Source organism: Mustelus asterias, chromosome 16 (assembly GCF_964213995.1).
Source record: "Mustelus asterias chromosome 16, sMusAst1.hap1.1, whole genome shotgun sequence".
Lineage (NCBI taxonomy): Eukaryota > Metazoa > Chordata > Chondrichthyes > Carcharhiniformes > Triakidae > Mustelus > Mustelus asterias.
Window position 1 is genome coordinate 35,295,988 of NC_135816.1, and position 15,351 is coordinate 35,311,338.

Sequence of the window (15,351 nt, forward strand, 5' to 3'; positions counted from 1 at the left end):
CCAGCACATGGGATGTCATTTGTACCTTGAATAAAGAGCCTTTTCAGCACCGTGGAAAGCTAATGATTTTTCTCCCTTTCTGTAGGTAACATGTACCAAGCACAAGAATGGCAATGTAATGGGAACACCATCACTTCCAAGTTCTCCTCTAAGTCGCATACCATCCTGACTTGGCTATTTAGATCACCATTCCTTCACCAATACTAGTTCAATATCCTGGAATTTCCTATTTAACACCATCATGGGAACACCATTATCACAAGGACTAGTGTTAGTCAAGTAAAAGGCCCACTGCTTTCTCAAAGCAAGTGTTACCCACACAGAAAGAGAAAATAAAGACAACACTTAGAGTTTGTGAGGATCTCAGCAACAATAAGAAAGAGCTTCGACACATGGAGCAATGGGATCTATGGAGCAGCAGACTTTGTACACAATAAGAAGGCAGGAAGGAAAATTATAGGTAAGCTGATAAATTACACAAAATTGTCAGCCGCATAATGTCCCTGTTTCATGTTAAATATTTGAGACTGTTTCTCACAGATGAGACTTTGCATAATATTCACAATGTATTGCTGTTGGTGAGATATTTTCTTTACTCCAGGGTTTTCAACTTACTTATATTAGAATGATTCTGGGAAAAGGCAGTTACAATATTTTGAGGAAAGATGTAGTTGGTTTAGGGTTATTAAAGGGATGTTGTCCAGTGGTAACAATATTTTTGTCAGATTTAGTTGTTGGAGTATCTTCAGCACTTGCCCATTGCAGTGCAGAAATGGGAATGTACTCGGATTTTAGGTCAACTCATAACCAATACTTACACTTTGTGACAACAAATCATGATGCAATCGTACTTTTATGTCATGAGCTGTGTCACTGCACCCTCTTCTGTCTACGGTTCTGTAAAACACTGTCTGCTGACAATGAACCTTTAAATCAAAAAATTCATTCAGGTGAACTAATGTTTTTGTCAACCACTCCTGGGAATTATTTGTCTTTGAACTGAAAGTAGTATTCACTCACTGAAAACAAATAAAAGATTGTGTGTCAGAATTATTTTTTAAGATGGTGAAAATAAGGGAAAGATCCCACTTAAAAACATATTGAAGATGCTGTTAACACTGGAAATAATAAATGGTACTCTCCACTGCCCAGATCTGAAATAAGGTATGAAAGTAGATCATTGATTACAGTGCATTAAGGGGTCACTGAGCAATAAAATATCAATACTGCATTTTACACTAACCTGAAGTGTAATATGATAGAGCAAAGCACTTGCTCTGCACAGGGCAATGTACATTCATTCATGTTCATAAACAGCTTCAGTTATTAGACAGTATTTTACAAATCAAATTTGTGAATAGCTTCCCATAGCATGGAAAAATGAAGCCCAGGTCCATATTAGCCAGCTATTGCCTGACAAGACTCTATTTTAGGGTAATTTTTGAAGTCATTCTCAGTTTAAAGATGTTGGCGCTGTACTGATTCCATTGGGATCATTAGAATTGCCTCTAAGGCTGAGCAAGAAAGCATGAAGCGAGTGATTACAGAGTGGGGCATCCAACTGTTCTGGAACAATTGTTCTGGAATAAGGTGTAAGCATGGACCATTATCCAGTGAGTAGGTTATGGTGCAACAAAGTAACAGCACTGTACATTATGCCGAGCCGTAAAATATAAAGGAAGCTTTATGCCACGCAATGCCCTTGTGTGGATCACACTCATGCTGCTCATTGTGTCTGGCAAGGCAAGTGAAGAGAATTAGCTTCCAGTCTACAGACAATGGTGCTTTGTAATCCATCTAGGTCTTTCACTCACTGTCTATGAAGAAATGCCTCCCTTCTTTCCGATGGCCTCAAGAGATACATCATCATATAAATTCATTATGCCAGTTCTGAACTTGTATCTTAATCCCCAATTCCCTTCTCCACATGATTGAAACTGATAGCCGTTTCAGCATTCAGCACTGGGTTCAAACAAAGCTGCCATAAAGATCAAGCAGTCTTTGTGGCATGGATTTCCCTTTTCCCATTGTCTGTTTGAATCTGATGCCAAGTCAAGGGAATCACCAGGGCATCCAGCAACAGTGATGTCAGCAAGCACTGTAAGCACCCTTGAGGTATTCTCACAGACAGCAAACCAGGAAGTAAAATGCACCAGCAATTTCACGCGATTAAAATTTTACAGAGAACAAATCAAATGATTAGGACATACATATAAGATTAAAGGAGAAACTGAAATATCAAACAAACTTTTTTTTTGAAAAGTTTAATTTTATCATAATGGAGAAATTCCTCAAATTTGACATTCCAAGAGGCAGCAAGACTTTGCAGCGGTAATTATAACCTCAGTGGTCTGTTCAACATCCAGTCACATCTCATGCAACAAGGTCACTGTTTTATTTTATTTGAAACACAACTATCACTACAGCTAATTCTTAACACAGACAGAGCAAAGGAGTGACTGCTCCCCCAATTATTTTGCACTGCACTGCAAAATGAGTTCTGCCATTTAATTGAAGATGTACTACCTAATGATTGCCTCGATTTCTTGCTGATCTAGTCTAGACTCCTGATGTGTACAGTGTGGTTTTCAAACTAAATTGGTTGCTTTTTTTGGGTAACTGTCAATTCTATACAACTATTCATGAAGAAAGGATCTAGGCAAATAGCAGTCATAACTCTCCAAGCCATGATGTGTTGCATTGGTGAGGCAAAGTTAAGAGTCGATTTAGTCCTTCAGATCAAGGTAAATACCTCCCTACGTGGCACAGAACAATGAAGTCACTATTGGAATGGTTAACAAGTCTTGACAGCCTGGGATTTTCATCTTAGACAGAACTAAATTTATTATTTAAACTATCAACATTGCACAAGATAGTAATTTAATCTCGCATATTAAATCAACACAGATTCAATTATTGGTTTGACTGACCATCTTTGAAGAATGAACAGTCATTTGTTACTAAACTCATATTTATACTAAAATGCAAATTACTGAAGGAATATAGAAGTAAATGTTGTCATCATTGTTTGTTTAATTATAGAGATCAAGCTATGTTCTCAACCTGAGAGCTTCAGTCCTTTTATTAGCCTGTTCTGCTTGAATGACTAATGGTATCTATGTAGTAGATGAACAAAACAGCTGCCATGTGTATACAAGCAATAATATTTTAACATAGGGCATTAAGGGCCAAATAAACTCAAGCCGATCATTACAATTGATGTGCTCAAACAAAAGGAAAAGATAATTTGATCTTCACAAGAAGAGTCAGGGCATGCTGACACGGGGGCCTGTTGGAGCCATGGTGTTGTGGGGAGCTTGGGGGAGAGAGCCTTCAGGTGGAATCTAATGTCAGGTGTTCGCACACATCAGAGGACAGGCATGTATTTATTTTTAAATTTGTAGAGGAAAACGGTATTAGATTGCCCTTAATACAGCCTGCCATCGACAAGAAGAAAAATGGACGTTTATTACCCAGTATTTGGCAATGACAGTGCTTTAATCTTATCCCACTAATGTTGCGCCACTGTGTTGCTCCTTTCACCACAATATACAAGGTAGTTGGCCGTTTGCTTCAAGAGTGGGAAGTTTCACAGTCCCACTGGTAAGTCCTCTGTCACAAAATTAGAAAAAAAACGATGAATATTCTCATGATTCACACAATTTGTGACTTGGATGACCAATACTGCATCATCAGAATACAGCAATGTTGGATCAATTGTCTCACATATTCAACACTGACCGTGTGCACTCCACTTTGTAAAGTCATTGCTGACCTGCCAAATTGCCCCACCTCCTCCTCCTCCTCCTCCCCACTCCCCCACCGCACCGTGCCGAAACTTGCTGTTAATATCAGCTAGGAACTATTATCCTCTACTTCCCTTCGTTGTAGATTTGTTCAGGCTTGTTCAGGCACAGTGGTTAGCACTGCTGCCTCACAGCACCAGGGACCCAGGTTCGATTCCCGGATCTGGTCACCGTCTGTGCGGAGTTTGCACATTCTCTCCCTGCGACTGCGTGGGTTTCCTTTGGGTGCTCCAGTTTCCTCTCACGGTCCAAAGATGTGTGGGTTGGGTTGATTGGCCATGATAAATTGACCCTGGTGTCAGGGGGACTAGCAGGGTAAATATGTGGGGTTACGGGAATAGCGTCTGGGTGGAATTGTGGTCGGTGCAGACTTGATGGGCCGAATGGCCTCCTTCTGCACTGTAGGGATTCTATGAACGGTGCTGTATTTGTGAATTACTATCTTTGGATAGACCTCGTGGCATTTTCAAGACTGCACTAATTAAGGAGTTTTGACTGGGTCGAGGAAACTCATGAATGAGGAGATGTTTGCCAGTGACGTTGTGAGGCATGCCAGGTACAGCACTGTAGGATGATTCAGCGAGCCGGTGCTTTGCCATAAACCCATAAAAGGGCAACAGCGTATCCCATTCCCATCCTAATCCCGATCTTTGAATTCCGTTAGCACTAGGACCCCGAGACCACTGATTTCCTCCCGCTACCTAATGCCTTTTACATTTGAAGTTGCAACTTTACAAGTAGGTTGAAGTGAGAGGACTGCCCCATTCATCCCCACTGTGACCAGTATCCCACATCCACAACAACTGTAATGTCGTATCAAACTGTAATAAACCCATTATTCCAAAGAAAATCTGTGAGTGCTATCCTAATATTGCACCGACCCTGGCAGGACCTTATGCCAGTGGGGGGGAAAAAAACAGCTCGATACTGCCTCCTGCAATTGGCTGGAGGTATTGATTAAACCGGTATGAAATGATCTCTATTTGCAGCCGGTATCTCAGACTGGTCAGGGAATAGATTTAATAACGGCTGAATGGAAGTTTACTCATGTTAGAAGCTGCCGGCTAGCGTTCCTTGCTTTCCAGCCCAGTTACCAACTCCCTGCTCCCAGTCTCAAGAGAACGAGGCAAGCACTGTGCAATCCAACCCAGCATCAAAAGTCCTTAGTGTTACACTGGCCCTTGTTCCGTGTATTACTGTAGCAGTCAGTAGCTGCTGGCATTGAAGCGAGCAGTGTAGGGCTGAGGCACACCTTATCGGAGGGGGTTGGGAGGGAGGACAGTTACAATTATTGTACAGTCTCCCTCTGACTGATTTATTCACTGCTATGTCTCTTTGTCAGCAATGCCCGAACTCACAACGGAGTCTATATCCACACAGACTGTGTGTGGGGGGCATTGGGCGCCTTTAACTGGAGGGATCAATACAGAAACGCTATGTACATGTGGAAAGTACTGCACAACCTGTTCTCGCCCCATGACAGCTTTGGCGTTTCGTGGTCACTCGAACTCTTACCTGTTGTTCCGCTGCGATCGCGGAATTTGTCCCGCTCAGGATCGAATATTTATTTACTGTATATTTAGAGTTTACTTTTAGTTTAGCTCTAAGTGGGAGGCAGCGGAGATGGTGCCCCTCTCCGCCTCTGCCCAAAGGGATTCAGTGCACAGTCGGTGCCGCCAGTGCCCGGGGGTGGGTTCCAAGTGTAAACTCACTGTTAAATGTTGCCGATTGACTGAAATGTAAACGGATGGTAATTTGGGGTCGGCAATCAGTATGATGGAAAGTGGATGATGAGTGTAAACTTAATGTGCTGGATGTGAACTACACCATGTTAGATTGTGGATGTGGACTGGAACTTGTTGGACAGTGGGTGTGGACTGGGATATGTTGGTATAGCGCGTGTGGACTGGGACATGTGGACAGTGGGTGTGGACTGGGACATGTGGACAGTGGGTGTGGACTGGGACATGTGGACAGTGGGTGTGGACTGGGACGTGCTGGACAGTGGGTGTGGACTGGGACGTGCTGGACAGTGGGTGCGGACTGGGACGTGCTGGACAGTGGGTGCGGACTGGGACCTGTGGACAGTGGGTGCGGACTGGGACCTGTGGACAGTGGGTGCGGACTGGGACCTGTGGACAGTAGGTGTGGACTGGGACCTGTGGACAGTGAGTGTGGACTGGGACCTGTGGACAGTAGGTGTGGACTGGGACCTGTGGACAGTGGGTGTGGACTGGGACCTGTGGACAATAGGTGTGGACTGGGATGTGCGGACAGTGGGTGTGGACTGGGACGTGTTGGAATAGGGGGTGTGGACTGGGACCTGTGGACAGTGGGTGTGGACTGGGACCTGTGGACAGTGGGTGTGGACTGGGACCTGTGGACAATAGGTGTGGACTGGGATGTGCGGACAGTGGGTGTGGACTGGGACGTGTTGGAATAGGGGGTGTGGATTGGGACATGTGGACAGTGGGTGTGGACTGGGATGTGCGGACAGTGGGTGTGGACTGGGACATGCTGGGCAGTGGGTGTGGACTGGGATGTGCGGACAGTGGGTGTGGACTGGGACATGCTGGGCAGTGGGTGTGGACTGGGACGTGTTGGACAGTGGGTGTGGACTGGGACATGCTGGACAGTGGGCGTGGACTGGGACATGCTGGGCAGTGGGTGTGGACTGGGACATGCTGGGCAGTGGGTGTGGACCGGGACATGTTGGGACAGTGGGTGTGGACTGGGACATGTTGGGACAGTGAGTGTGGACTGGGACATGTTGGGACAGTGAGTGTGGACTGGGACATGTGGATAGTGGTTGTGGACTGGGACATGTTGGGACAGTGGGTGTGGACTGGGACATGTTGGGACAGTGGGTGTGGACTGGGACATGTTGGGACAGTAAGTGTGGACTGGGACATGTGGACAGAGAGTGTGGACTGGGACATGTTGGGACAGAGAGTGTGGACTGGGACATGTGGACAGAGAGTGTGGACTGGGACATATTGGGTTAGTGGGTGTGTTGGATAGTGGTGGACTGGGACATGTTGGGACAGCAGTGTACACGTGTTGGGGACAAACAGGAATACAAGGTGGCTGTACTCACGGTAGAAGAGGTATTCGGTGTAGCTGCTCCATGCCCTGTCGTCAATAGCCTGGCCGCACACTGAGCCGGTCAGAGATGAATTGCTGCCCAGTAGAGTGAAGCCTGCTTCGGCCAGGGTGTCGAAGGCTCTCTCCAGTTGGCGGTAGCGGAGGTAGAAGCGGGACGTGTACCTGTCGGGTGTGCGGTCCGGGTCGCGGCTCTCGTTCACGTTGTCCCCGAACACTTCCTTGAGGAGGCCGATGCGGCCGCAGGCGAGGATGCGGGGGACCCGGCGGAAGAGGCGGGCGTCGCCCTGCATGCTGTCCCGCCCCAGGACGCAGGAGCCCCTGTAGCCCAGGGTGATGAAGCCGGCCCGGCGCTCGGCCGCCTGGCTGCCCGCCCGCGGCAGGTCGCTGCCCTGGGACAGCTCGTCCAGGTCGCTGTGGGAGGGCTCCTCCAGCCCGGGGCTCTGGCCCTCGTCCGGGCTCAGCATGCGGACCAGCTCCGGCAGCTGGAAGAACTCAGCCTCCCGCCGGAGGCGCAGCTTCTCCGGGAAGAGCTCGGGCAGCACCACGGCGCGGTCCCGCAGGTAGTCCAGGATGTAGCGGAACAAGAAGCCGTCCCGGTCGATGAAGAAGCGCCCGCGGTTGTCCCGGGCCAGCTCCGGACCGCCCGAGTTCCTCTTGTGGCCGAACATCCTGCCCAGCACCGAGTTGGGCAGGCTGGTCAGGGTGGAGAGGCGGGTGAAGTATACCTGGCCGCCCACATTCAGCTCCACCACCTCGGGCAGGGCTCCGCCGCTGTCCCGGGCCGCCGCCGCTGCCGCCGCCGGGGGGAGGACTGGCCGGCAGTTCGCATTCAGAGCCATAGCCGGGAGCCCGGGGCCAACTTCAGCCCAGGTGAGTGTGGCCGTCTCCACCCTGCTGCGGGACGGTCAAGCGGGACAGAGTCCCCCCCCCCCGCCCCCCACCCAGCCCCTACTCTCCAGCTCTGCCTCCCCCTTCCCCCCCACTGCCTCCAGGGTGGTGGGGGGTTGGATGGAGGAGGCGAGATCCCCGCCGCTGTAGGGCTGGGTGCGGGAAACTCGCTTCTGTGCTTAAAGTTATTGCTTGGGTAGGTTTGGGGGGGGGGGGTGGAATGCCACCTGCTGCCTCTCCTCTCCCCCCTCCTCCTCCTCCTTCCCCTCTCCTCCTCCTTCCCCTCTCCTCCTCCTTCCCCTCTCCTCCTCCTTCCCCTCTCCTCCTCCTTCTTCTCCCGGAGGGTGTCTGCTGCTCACTGCCGCTGGCTTGGACTGCTGCTCTTTGCAAGAGCTCTCGGTATCACATCTCCCAGAGACACACACACACACAGAGAGAAAGCAGCTGGGAAGCGCCTCTTACATCATCCTCTCCCCAAGATTACACACCGCCTCCTGCCGGGATCCACTTCTCCAACTTGGGGACTCCAGGTTGACAGGTGGAGGGTGGGGGAACTGACCTCCCCTTATCCCTGGGCTGCCGGTGGCGCTTCTGCCTCTCGCCAGCTCCAGCACTCTTTTTCTCCCCGCAGACTCCGCCTGTACCAGCTCACTCCCTCTCCACCTCCCCGGGTTTTTCACCGAAAGCCTCCAGCAGACGGGAAAAGAATTGTCTCTCTTCCCCTCCCTCCTCCTCCTCCTCCTCCTCCCCGTGGCTCAATCACAGAGTTCGACACCGTGCCTCAATCTCGAAGAAACTAGAGCTCCGAATCTCTCCCCACTCCACCTCTATAATGTGCTGGGGGTTGCCAGGGATCAGATCCACTGAGAGGAGATGGGGTGTTTTAGCATCTTGGAATAAATAATTCACTGGAAGTGCGCGGATAAGATGACCCAGTTAATCCATAAAGTCTCGCAGCCACATCTGAAGAGGAGGTTGATGCCAGAGACACAGGAACGTTACCCTTTTTGGCACAGTCCGTATGTAATGTATGATGGAAAAGTTTCCTTTGGAGACGTATATGGTCACATTGACCGGGATTAGCCTCAATAAACTCGAATGTAATCGATAGCGATAACAAATAAAGCCTCGACGAATTATTACCGGAAAACCAGTAGTGTGTGTTTTTCCCCCTCGAACAGCCTAACAAATACACCCACTCGCAATCCACATGACGGTCGCTAAAAATAACATCATTAAATATTTTTCTTAAACTGAATTTTCTTCCCAGGGAAACAAACAGTGCCATGGACAGAATAGCCCATTCATAAATTATTGTTATTGTGGTTCATTTAGTTGCGTAAAAATGGGTTGTCAGGATTCCTATCCGTGCATCAAATCTGGGAACAGTTTCCCCAGTGGGTACCATCTCCTACGATGTTGTTGTGTGAACTAGTCTTGTGGCACACCCGCCACATGAGACTCCTCCTGATATCGTATTTCGTCTTGAAGTCATTTAAACGATCACAGGTGATGTTACAGGAAAAGTTTTTAAAAACACACACATACTGTCAATTGGAATAACCAACAGAAAATGTTATAGAGTTGCATTGCCATCCGCAAAGAGAAAAGTTGGGTTCAACACTTGCTAATGGTCGCTTTAAATGTTTAATGTTAACCCACACCGCGGGATTTTCACAGTAACTTCATTGCAGGGTTAATGTAAGCCTACTTTTGTGACTCTAATAAATAAACTTTAACCCCCCCCCCCCCCTCCCCCGCCACAACCACCACGGTCTTGGATATTCAGCATTTCCTGTGGATTTCTTTTTTTATTCATAATGTTGCAATAAATATATAAGCTGCAGCTGTATCATGCTATAGAAACTGCGATCGTTTCCAAAACCGCCAGAGACTTGGCCAATACAGTAGTCACAATCTCCAGGTAAAGTTTAGTCACTTTCTCTCCAGCCCGCAATTGTACGCGGTAAAGCTTTAGACTTACTCGGCTACTTGAGTTCTGACGTGCCACGAAGGAATAGCATGTATTTAAGATATTATTCACTGGGGCTGTGCGTATACGATAGTTGCTCACCCAGTAAACCTGAGTTCATAGAACATCATAGAATCCCAACAGTGCAGAAGGAAGCCATTCGGCCCATCGAGCCTGCACCGACCACAATCCCACCCAGGCCCTATCCCCACAACCCTATTTATTTACCCTACTAATCCCCTCTGACACTAAGGGGCAATTTAGCATAGCCAATCAACCTAACCCGCATATCTTTGGACTGTGGGAGAAAACCCATGAAGACTCAGGGAGAAAATGTAAACTCCACACAAGCCAGGAATCGAACCTGGGTCCCTGGCGCTGTGAGGCAGCAGCATTAACCACTGTGCCACCGTGCTGCCTTTGAGTTTGGTTTGGGGGTTGGGGGGGGTATATTTAGTCAAGCTAAATTTAATGGGTGGGTTGGGATACCTTTCATTAGCTGTCAGCTTTCCACGCAGAGCAGCCCATTGATTGGCGTCCAATCCACCACCTTAAATATTCTCACCCTCCACCACAACACAGTGGCTGGCTGCCGTGCGTACCATATGCAAGATGCACTGCAGGCACTCGCCAAGGCTCCTTCCACAGCACATTCCAACCCTGCGACCAGCCAGAAGGACAAGGGCAGCAGGCGCATGGGAACATCATGATCTGGAAGCTCCCCTCCAAGCCACACATCGTTGTGACTTGGAACTATATCACCATTACGTCACTGTCGCTGGGTCAAAATCCTGACACTTCCAAAGATGTGCAGGTTGGGTGGATCGACAATGCTAAATTGCCCCTTAGTGTCCCAAGATGTGTAGGTTATTGTGGATTAGCCAGGGGAAATGTGTGCGGATGGGTGGGGGGAGACAGTCTGAGTAAGACACTGTTGGAGATTTGGTGCGGACTCAATGGGCCAAATTGCCTCTTCTACACTATAGGGATTCTATGATTCCTTCCTAACAGCACAGTGGGTGCACCTAAACGACATGGATTGCAGAGGTTCAAGAAGGCAACTCATCACCATCTTCTCAGGTGCAATTAGGGATGGGCAATATATGCTGATCTAGCCAATGATGTCCACGAGGGCAGAAGATTCCTTTGGAAGAATACTTGATCCCGGAGGAAGGCTCATCACTGGCCTGTCAAATGCCTGACTGGCCCAAGATATGGTGGACCTTCCTGAAAAGAAGGATCACAGGGGTCTCGCCGCTCCTCAGCCAGCAGCCAAGACCCCATTGGCTCCATAAGATTCTGCCCTGCATTTTGCATTCATTATCCACATTCCAGCCCAGATGGTGCCATTCCTGATAGAACAGCAATTTCAAACCCCTAAGTCGATTTCTATACATTATAACGCAAAGGTTTTCTTTGTCCTTCTCAAAACCTTGACTACTTATGCATTTGAATTGCAATGTATTTCTGCTCCTTTACAGCACTTACAATCTTACCACATCAACTATATATCCTTTCCTTAATCTTACTTTCAAAAAAATCACTTCCAGTTTTCTGCATTAAACTCCATCTGCCAGTTATTTGTACGACCTGCCAGTTAGCCATGTCCACTTGAATAATTTCCCAAATAAAGCTTTAAAGTTTAATGTTTATTTATTAGTGTCACAAATAGGTTTACATTAACACTGCAATGAAGTTACTGTGAACACCCCATAGTTGCCACACTCCGGCACCTGTTCAGGTACACTGAAGGAGAATTTAGCATAGCCAATGCACCTAACCAGCACGTCTTTCGGATGTGGGAGGAAACCAGAGGAAAACTACGCAGACACGGGGAGAAAAGTTTCTTAAAGTGAATAGGCTTACATTAACACTGCAATGAAGTTACTGTGAAAATCCCGTAGTTGCCACGCTCCGGCGCCTGTTCGGGTACACCGAGGGAGAATTTAGCATGGCCCATGCACCTAACCAGCACGTCTTTCGGATGTGGGAGGAAACCAGAGGAAAACTACGCAGACACGGGGAGAAAAGTTTCTTAAAGTGAATAGGCTTACATTAACACTGCAATGAAGTTACTGTGAAAATCCCGTAGTTGCCACGCTCCGGCGCCTGTTCGGGTACACCGAGGGAGAATTTAGCATGGCCCATGCACCTAACCAGCACGTCTTTCAGACTGTGGGAGGAAACTGGAGCACCTGGAGGAAATGTACACGGACACAGGGAGAATGTGCAGACTCCACACAGACAGTGACCCAAGCTGGGAATTGAACCCGGGTCCCTGGTGCTGTGAGGCAGCAGTGCTAACCACTGTGCTGCTCCATAACATCTTAATTTTTAATACAGCAGTTGAAAATGTGTGTTTTCTATAAATATCTTTGCTTCTGAGGCAGCAGTCACCCCCCCATTAGCAGATTCCATTTCTTTATGTCCAAATCAACACGCAAAGTCCAACATATACGTGATAGCATGACCTCAGGTTGTAAGAATGTATCTGATGCCTTTGATGTACAGAATAAACTTGGTATCATTTTTGCACATCCTTTTTTGTGTTCTTTTACAGCATTTCAGTAGGTGGTAGTCCACTTACACTTTGCTGAGATAAGGCTAAAATGAATAATTCAACTGTTATATCTCTGATAGGAAGTGGGCATACAGAGCAGCAGTTATGATTGAACTCAACGCAATCAATACAAAATAACAATTCTACCCATCATCCCATCAGTATGTCAGCTTACTTGACTTAATCAAGATAACTTCTAACTTCTGTGTCTGAGTGAAAGCCTGTATAGCAGCTTTCTGTTAAAACATCAAATTGTTAGTGTATGTTTCTGTGTCTATTTTATCCCTACGTGTCACAACTAGAAGGGATGATCTATGCCAGATTTTCTCTGCTGACAATCTAGGACCAGGCAAAGCATAATGAGTCTGTGGTGTTATTTGATTACCGAGCCAAGGTAACTATATAGAATCCTTACAGTGCTGAAGGAGGCCATTTGGCCCATCGAGCCTACACCTCCAACAATCCCACCCAGGTTCTATGCCCGTAACCCCACTATATTTATCTTGCTAGTGTCCCTGACAGATAACTGTATCTCTTTAACATTTATCAATTCTTTCGATAAACAACATGGTCGCAGTGGCCCAAGTCTTAACACTTCACAACTTCATGTTGTCAGGAAATGTCATTATTGGCCATTGAATTTAAGTTTAATCCTGAAAGTAAGGGGATGCTCAACTTTAGTTGTGACACAAACCGCTTTGTGACAATAAATATTTCCTTGATTAGAAACACAATTTTTGCATACTCTATTTTTATGCTGTGATACAGGACAAAGTGTTGATTAAAACCAAAGTTTCTGTCTGCCATTTGTAAGGGACCTGAGTAAAGTGTATCTGGGTAATCACAAACCAGTGATCACTAGTTACTAATCCACAACATAACCTGTCCATAAATTAGCAAATTTTCTCAGAAGTAAATGTGGCTGGGAGTAATAAACTGGTAGAATGGGGCTGATGTCCAGAAACTAGGTTAAGACTGCACTCTCTTAACTTGAGGTCATCAAAAACTCTGCTGCCTGTGTCCTAACTTGCATCAATTCCCATTCACCTTTCATCCCTGTGCTCGCTGACCCCGTCAAGTAATGTCTTTATTTTTAAATTATTATCCTTGTTTACAAATCCTTCCATTGCCTCACCCTTCCCAACCCCCACCCTATAATGTGAGAAGAGCACAAGGCTGATTATAATATTTAAATTATTAGTGAGCTTGGGACGCTATCATCCGGGCTAACTTGCCTTAACTGCCTTGCCAATGGAGGTTCATTCATGGTCCCTAGCAACGGGGATCAGATGTGATGGCGTCACTGGTGGGACCAGAGGCCATTGAGGCCCCCCCCCGCTTCCAGGTCGTCGGGGTAGTGGGGGGAATGCCCTTTTGGCAGTGCCAGCCTGGCACTACCCAGCCTTGGTTCCTGGCAGTGCCCACTGCGCAGTGCCAAGAGGGGAGGGAACGGGGTCTGAGGGGATGGGGCCTCAGGGGAGGTGGGAGGGGCTGCACAATCTGCAATTGGGGATTGGTCAGAGTGGCAATTGGGGGGTTGTATTGGGGTACTGATCAGCCGGGGTGGGGGGCAGCGATCGCCCATGGGAGGGTATCAGCGCAGTAATCAGCCGGGAAAGCCAGTGTGATCAGCCAGGGAGGCCAGCAATCAGGAGGGACGATGTCCGGTTGTGGGAGTGGGACCAATAGCCGCGGGGGTCGGGGGAGTGACAGATCTCTCAGTGTACTTGTACATAAACACTAAGAGATCAAGGTGCATGTGCAATAGCACCCTCTCGCAGTCAGCAGCCGGCTTCCCAGCAAGAATAGACTCCATCCACTCCCCCTAGTGGTGCAAATCATATTTTGCCTCTTTTTTGCATTCAGTGCCATTCTCTCCCATTTTCACACACATTTGGTGCGTAGAATTATTTTTGTTAGATCACCCCCATACACCTTTCTTTCCCATTCACACAATGTGAAGTCCTTACTTTCAGCATTATGGAGCACCCATTTCCGCACACCTTAAGGCTAAACTTAATGGCCCTGTCACAGAGGGGATGGGGCTGGAAAATGCGGCAAACCATTCAAAAGTTCATTGACTTTGGCAGGAGCGGAAAATCCCACTGGTGAAAAATTCCACCCTATATCTTGCACACAATTTCCACTCTATTGAACACTGGCAGGCATATTTTTAAAATAGCTCTGAGGATTAACACTGAGTTACTCCTTTATTTTCTTTCTGAAGAATGTTGTGCACAACTTAAGAACACAGACAGGAACCAATTTCCCCACTGGGAGACAAGGTTCTCTACATGACTGATTGTGGCGGGGTCATGACCATGGTGAGTGAAAATGCAGCAGAGAGACGCTGAAGATTCTTCACAGCTTATCTATTATTCCCTTCATCCCTTTACCTCACCCTACATGCTCTATGTGACAAGTTGCAGTCAATCATCTCTCATTCTCTGCTAACCCTTGCTCTTCTCTTTCATTTCAGGTCCAGAAGGTAACAAGGCCCCGGTGACACTTTTATGAAGTTCATGGTTGAAGTTTTCGATTTTCACTTGCTGTTTAATGTCGGTGCATTCACTACCTGCCAAATTGTGCTTTGTTCTATAAACGTGAAAAATGACCCAGCCATCCTGTATGTGTGTAATGCCATGGGACATCTCTTGTATGACAGACAAAATTGTTCTGGATAGGTTTTTTTAAAATATAGATCTGATCATACTGATACTGGTTCAGCACCTGTGCAACTTTCCCAGGTGTGACTGAACCCAAAGTTTACATTGGACCCAACCTGTGGACATAATCTCCGTCATATTTCCTTTTTCAAGTGAATTGCTGATCCAAGAGGCAATATGTATAGTCTGAAATAAGTACACATTCTGTGTGTGTTTTATGGATTTCAAATCAGGATATCTGACAAATGAATGATAAGAATGGAAATCAGCTCCAGGGTAAGCAAAGACATCTTATTATCATTCCAGTCCACTCAGTAAATATCAAGGACTTACTTGAAAGAATCTGTAGATAAA

At 47.2% G+C, this 15,351-nt stretch overlaps 1 protein-coding gene across 3 annotated transcripts in view; it reads right to left on the reverse strand.

The window, feature by feature from the left end:
- The window catches only part of LOC144505476 (BTB/POZ domain-containing protein KCTD16-like), a 205,024-nt gene extending 197,220 nt beyond the window's left edge, over positions 1–7,804 (reverse strand). For 2 of the 3 annotated variants that reach the window (XM_078231588.1, XM_078231589.1), the window contains exon 1: positions 6,904–7,804. In XM_078231588.1, coding sequence (XP_078087714.1) covers positions 6,904–7,750 — 847 coding nt within the window. In that variant the 5' untranslated portion in view covers positions 7,751–7,804. Of the gene's footprint in view, positions 1–3,289; positions 3,613–6,903 lie in introns of those variants that run through there. The other variant, XM_078231590.1, reaches the window with a different exon arrangement.
- Between the last annotated feature and the right edge of the window lie 7,547 nt (positions 7,805–15,351).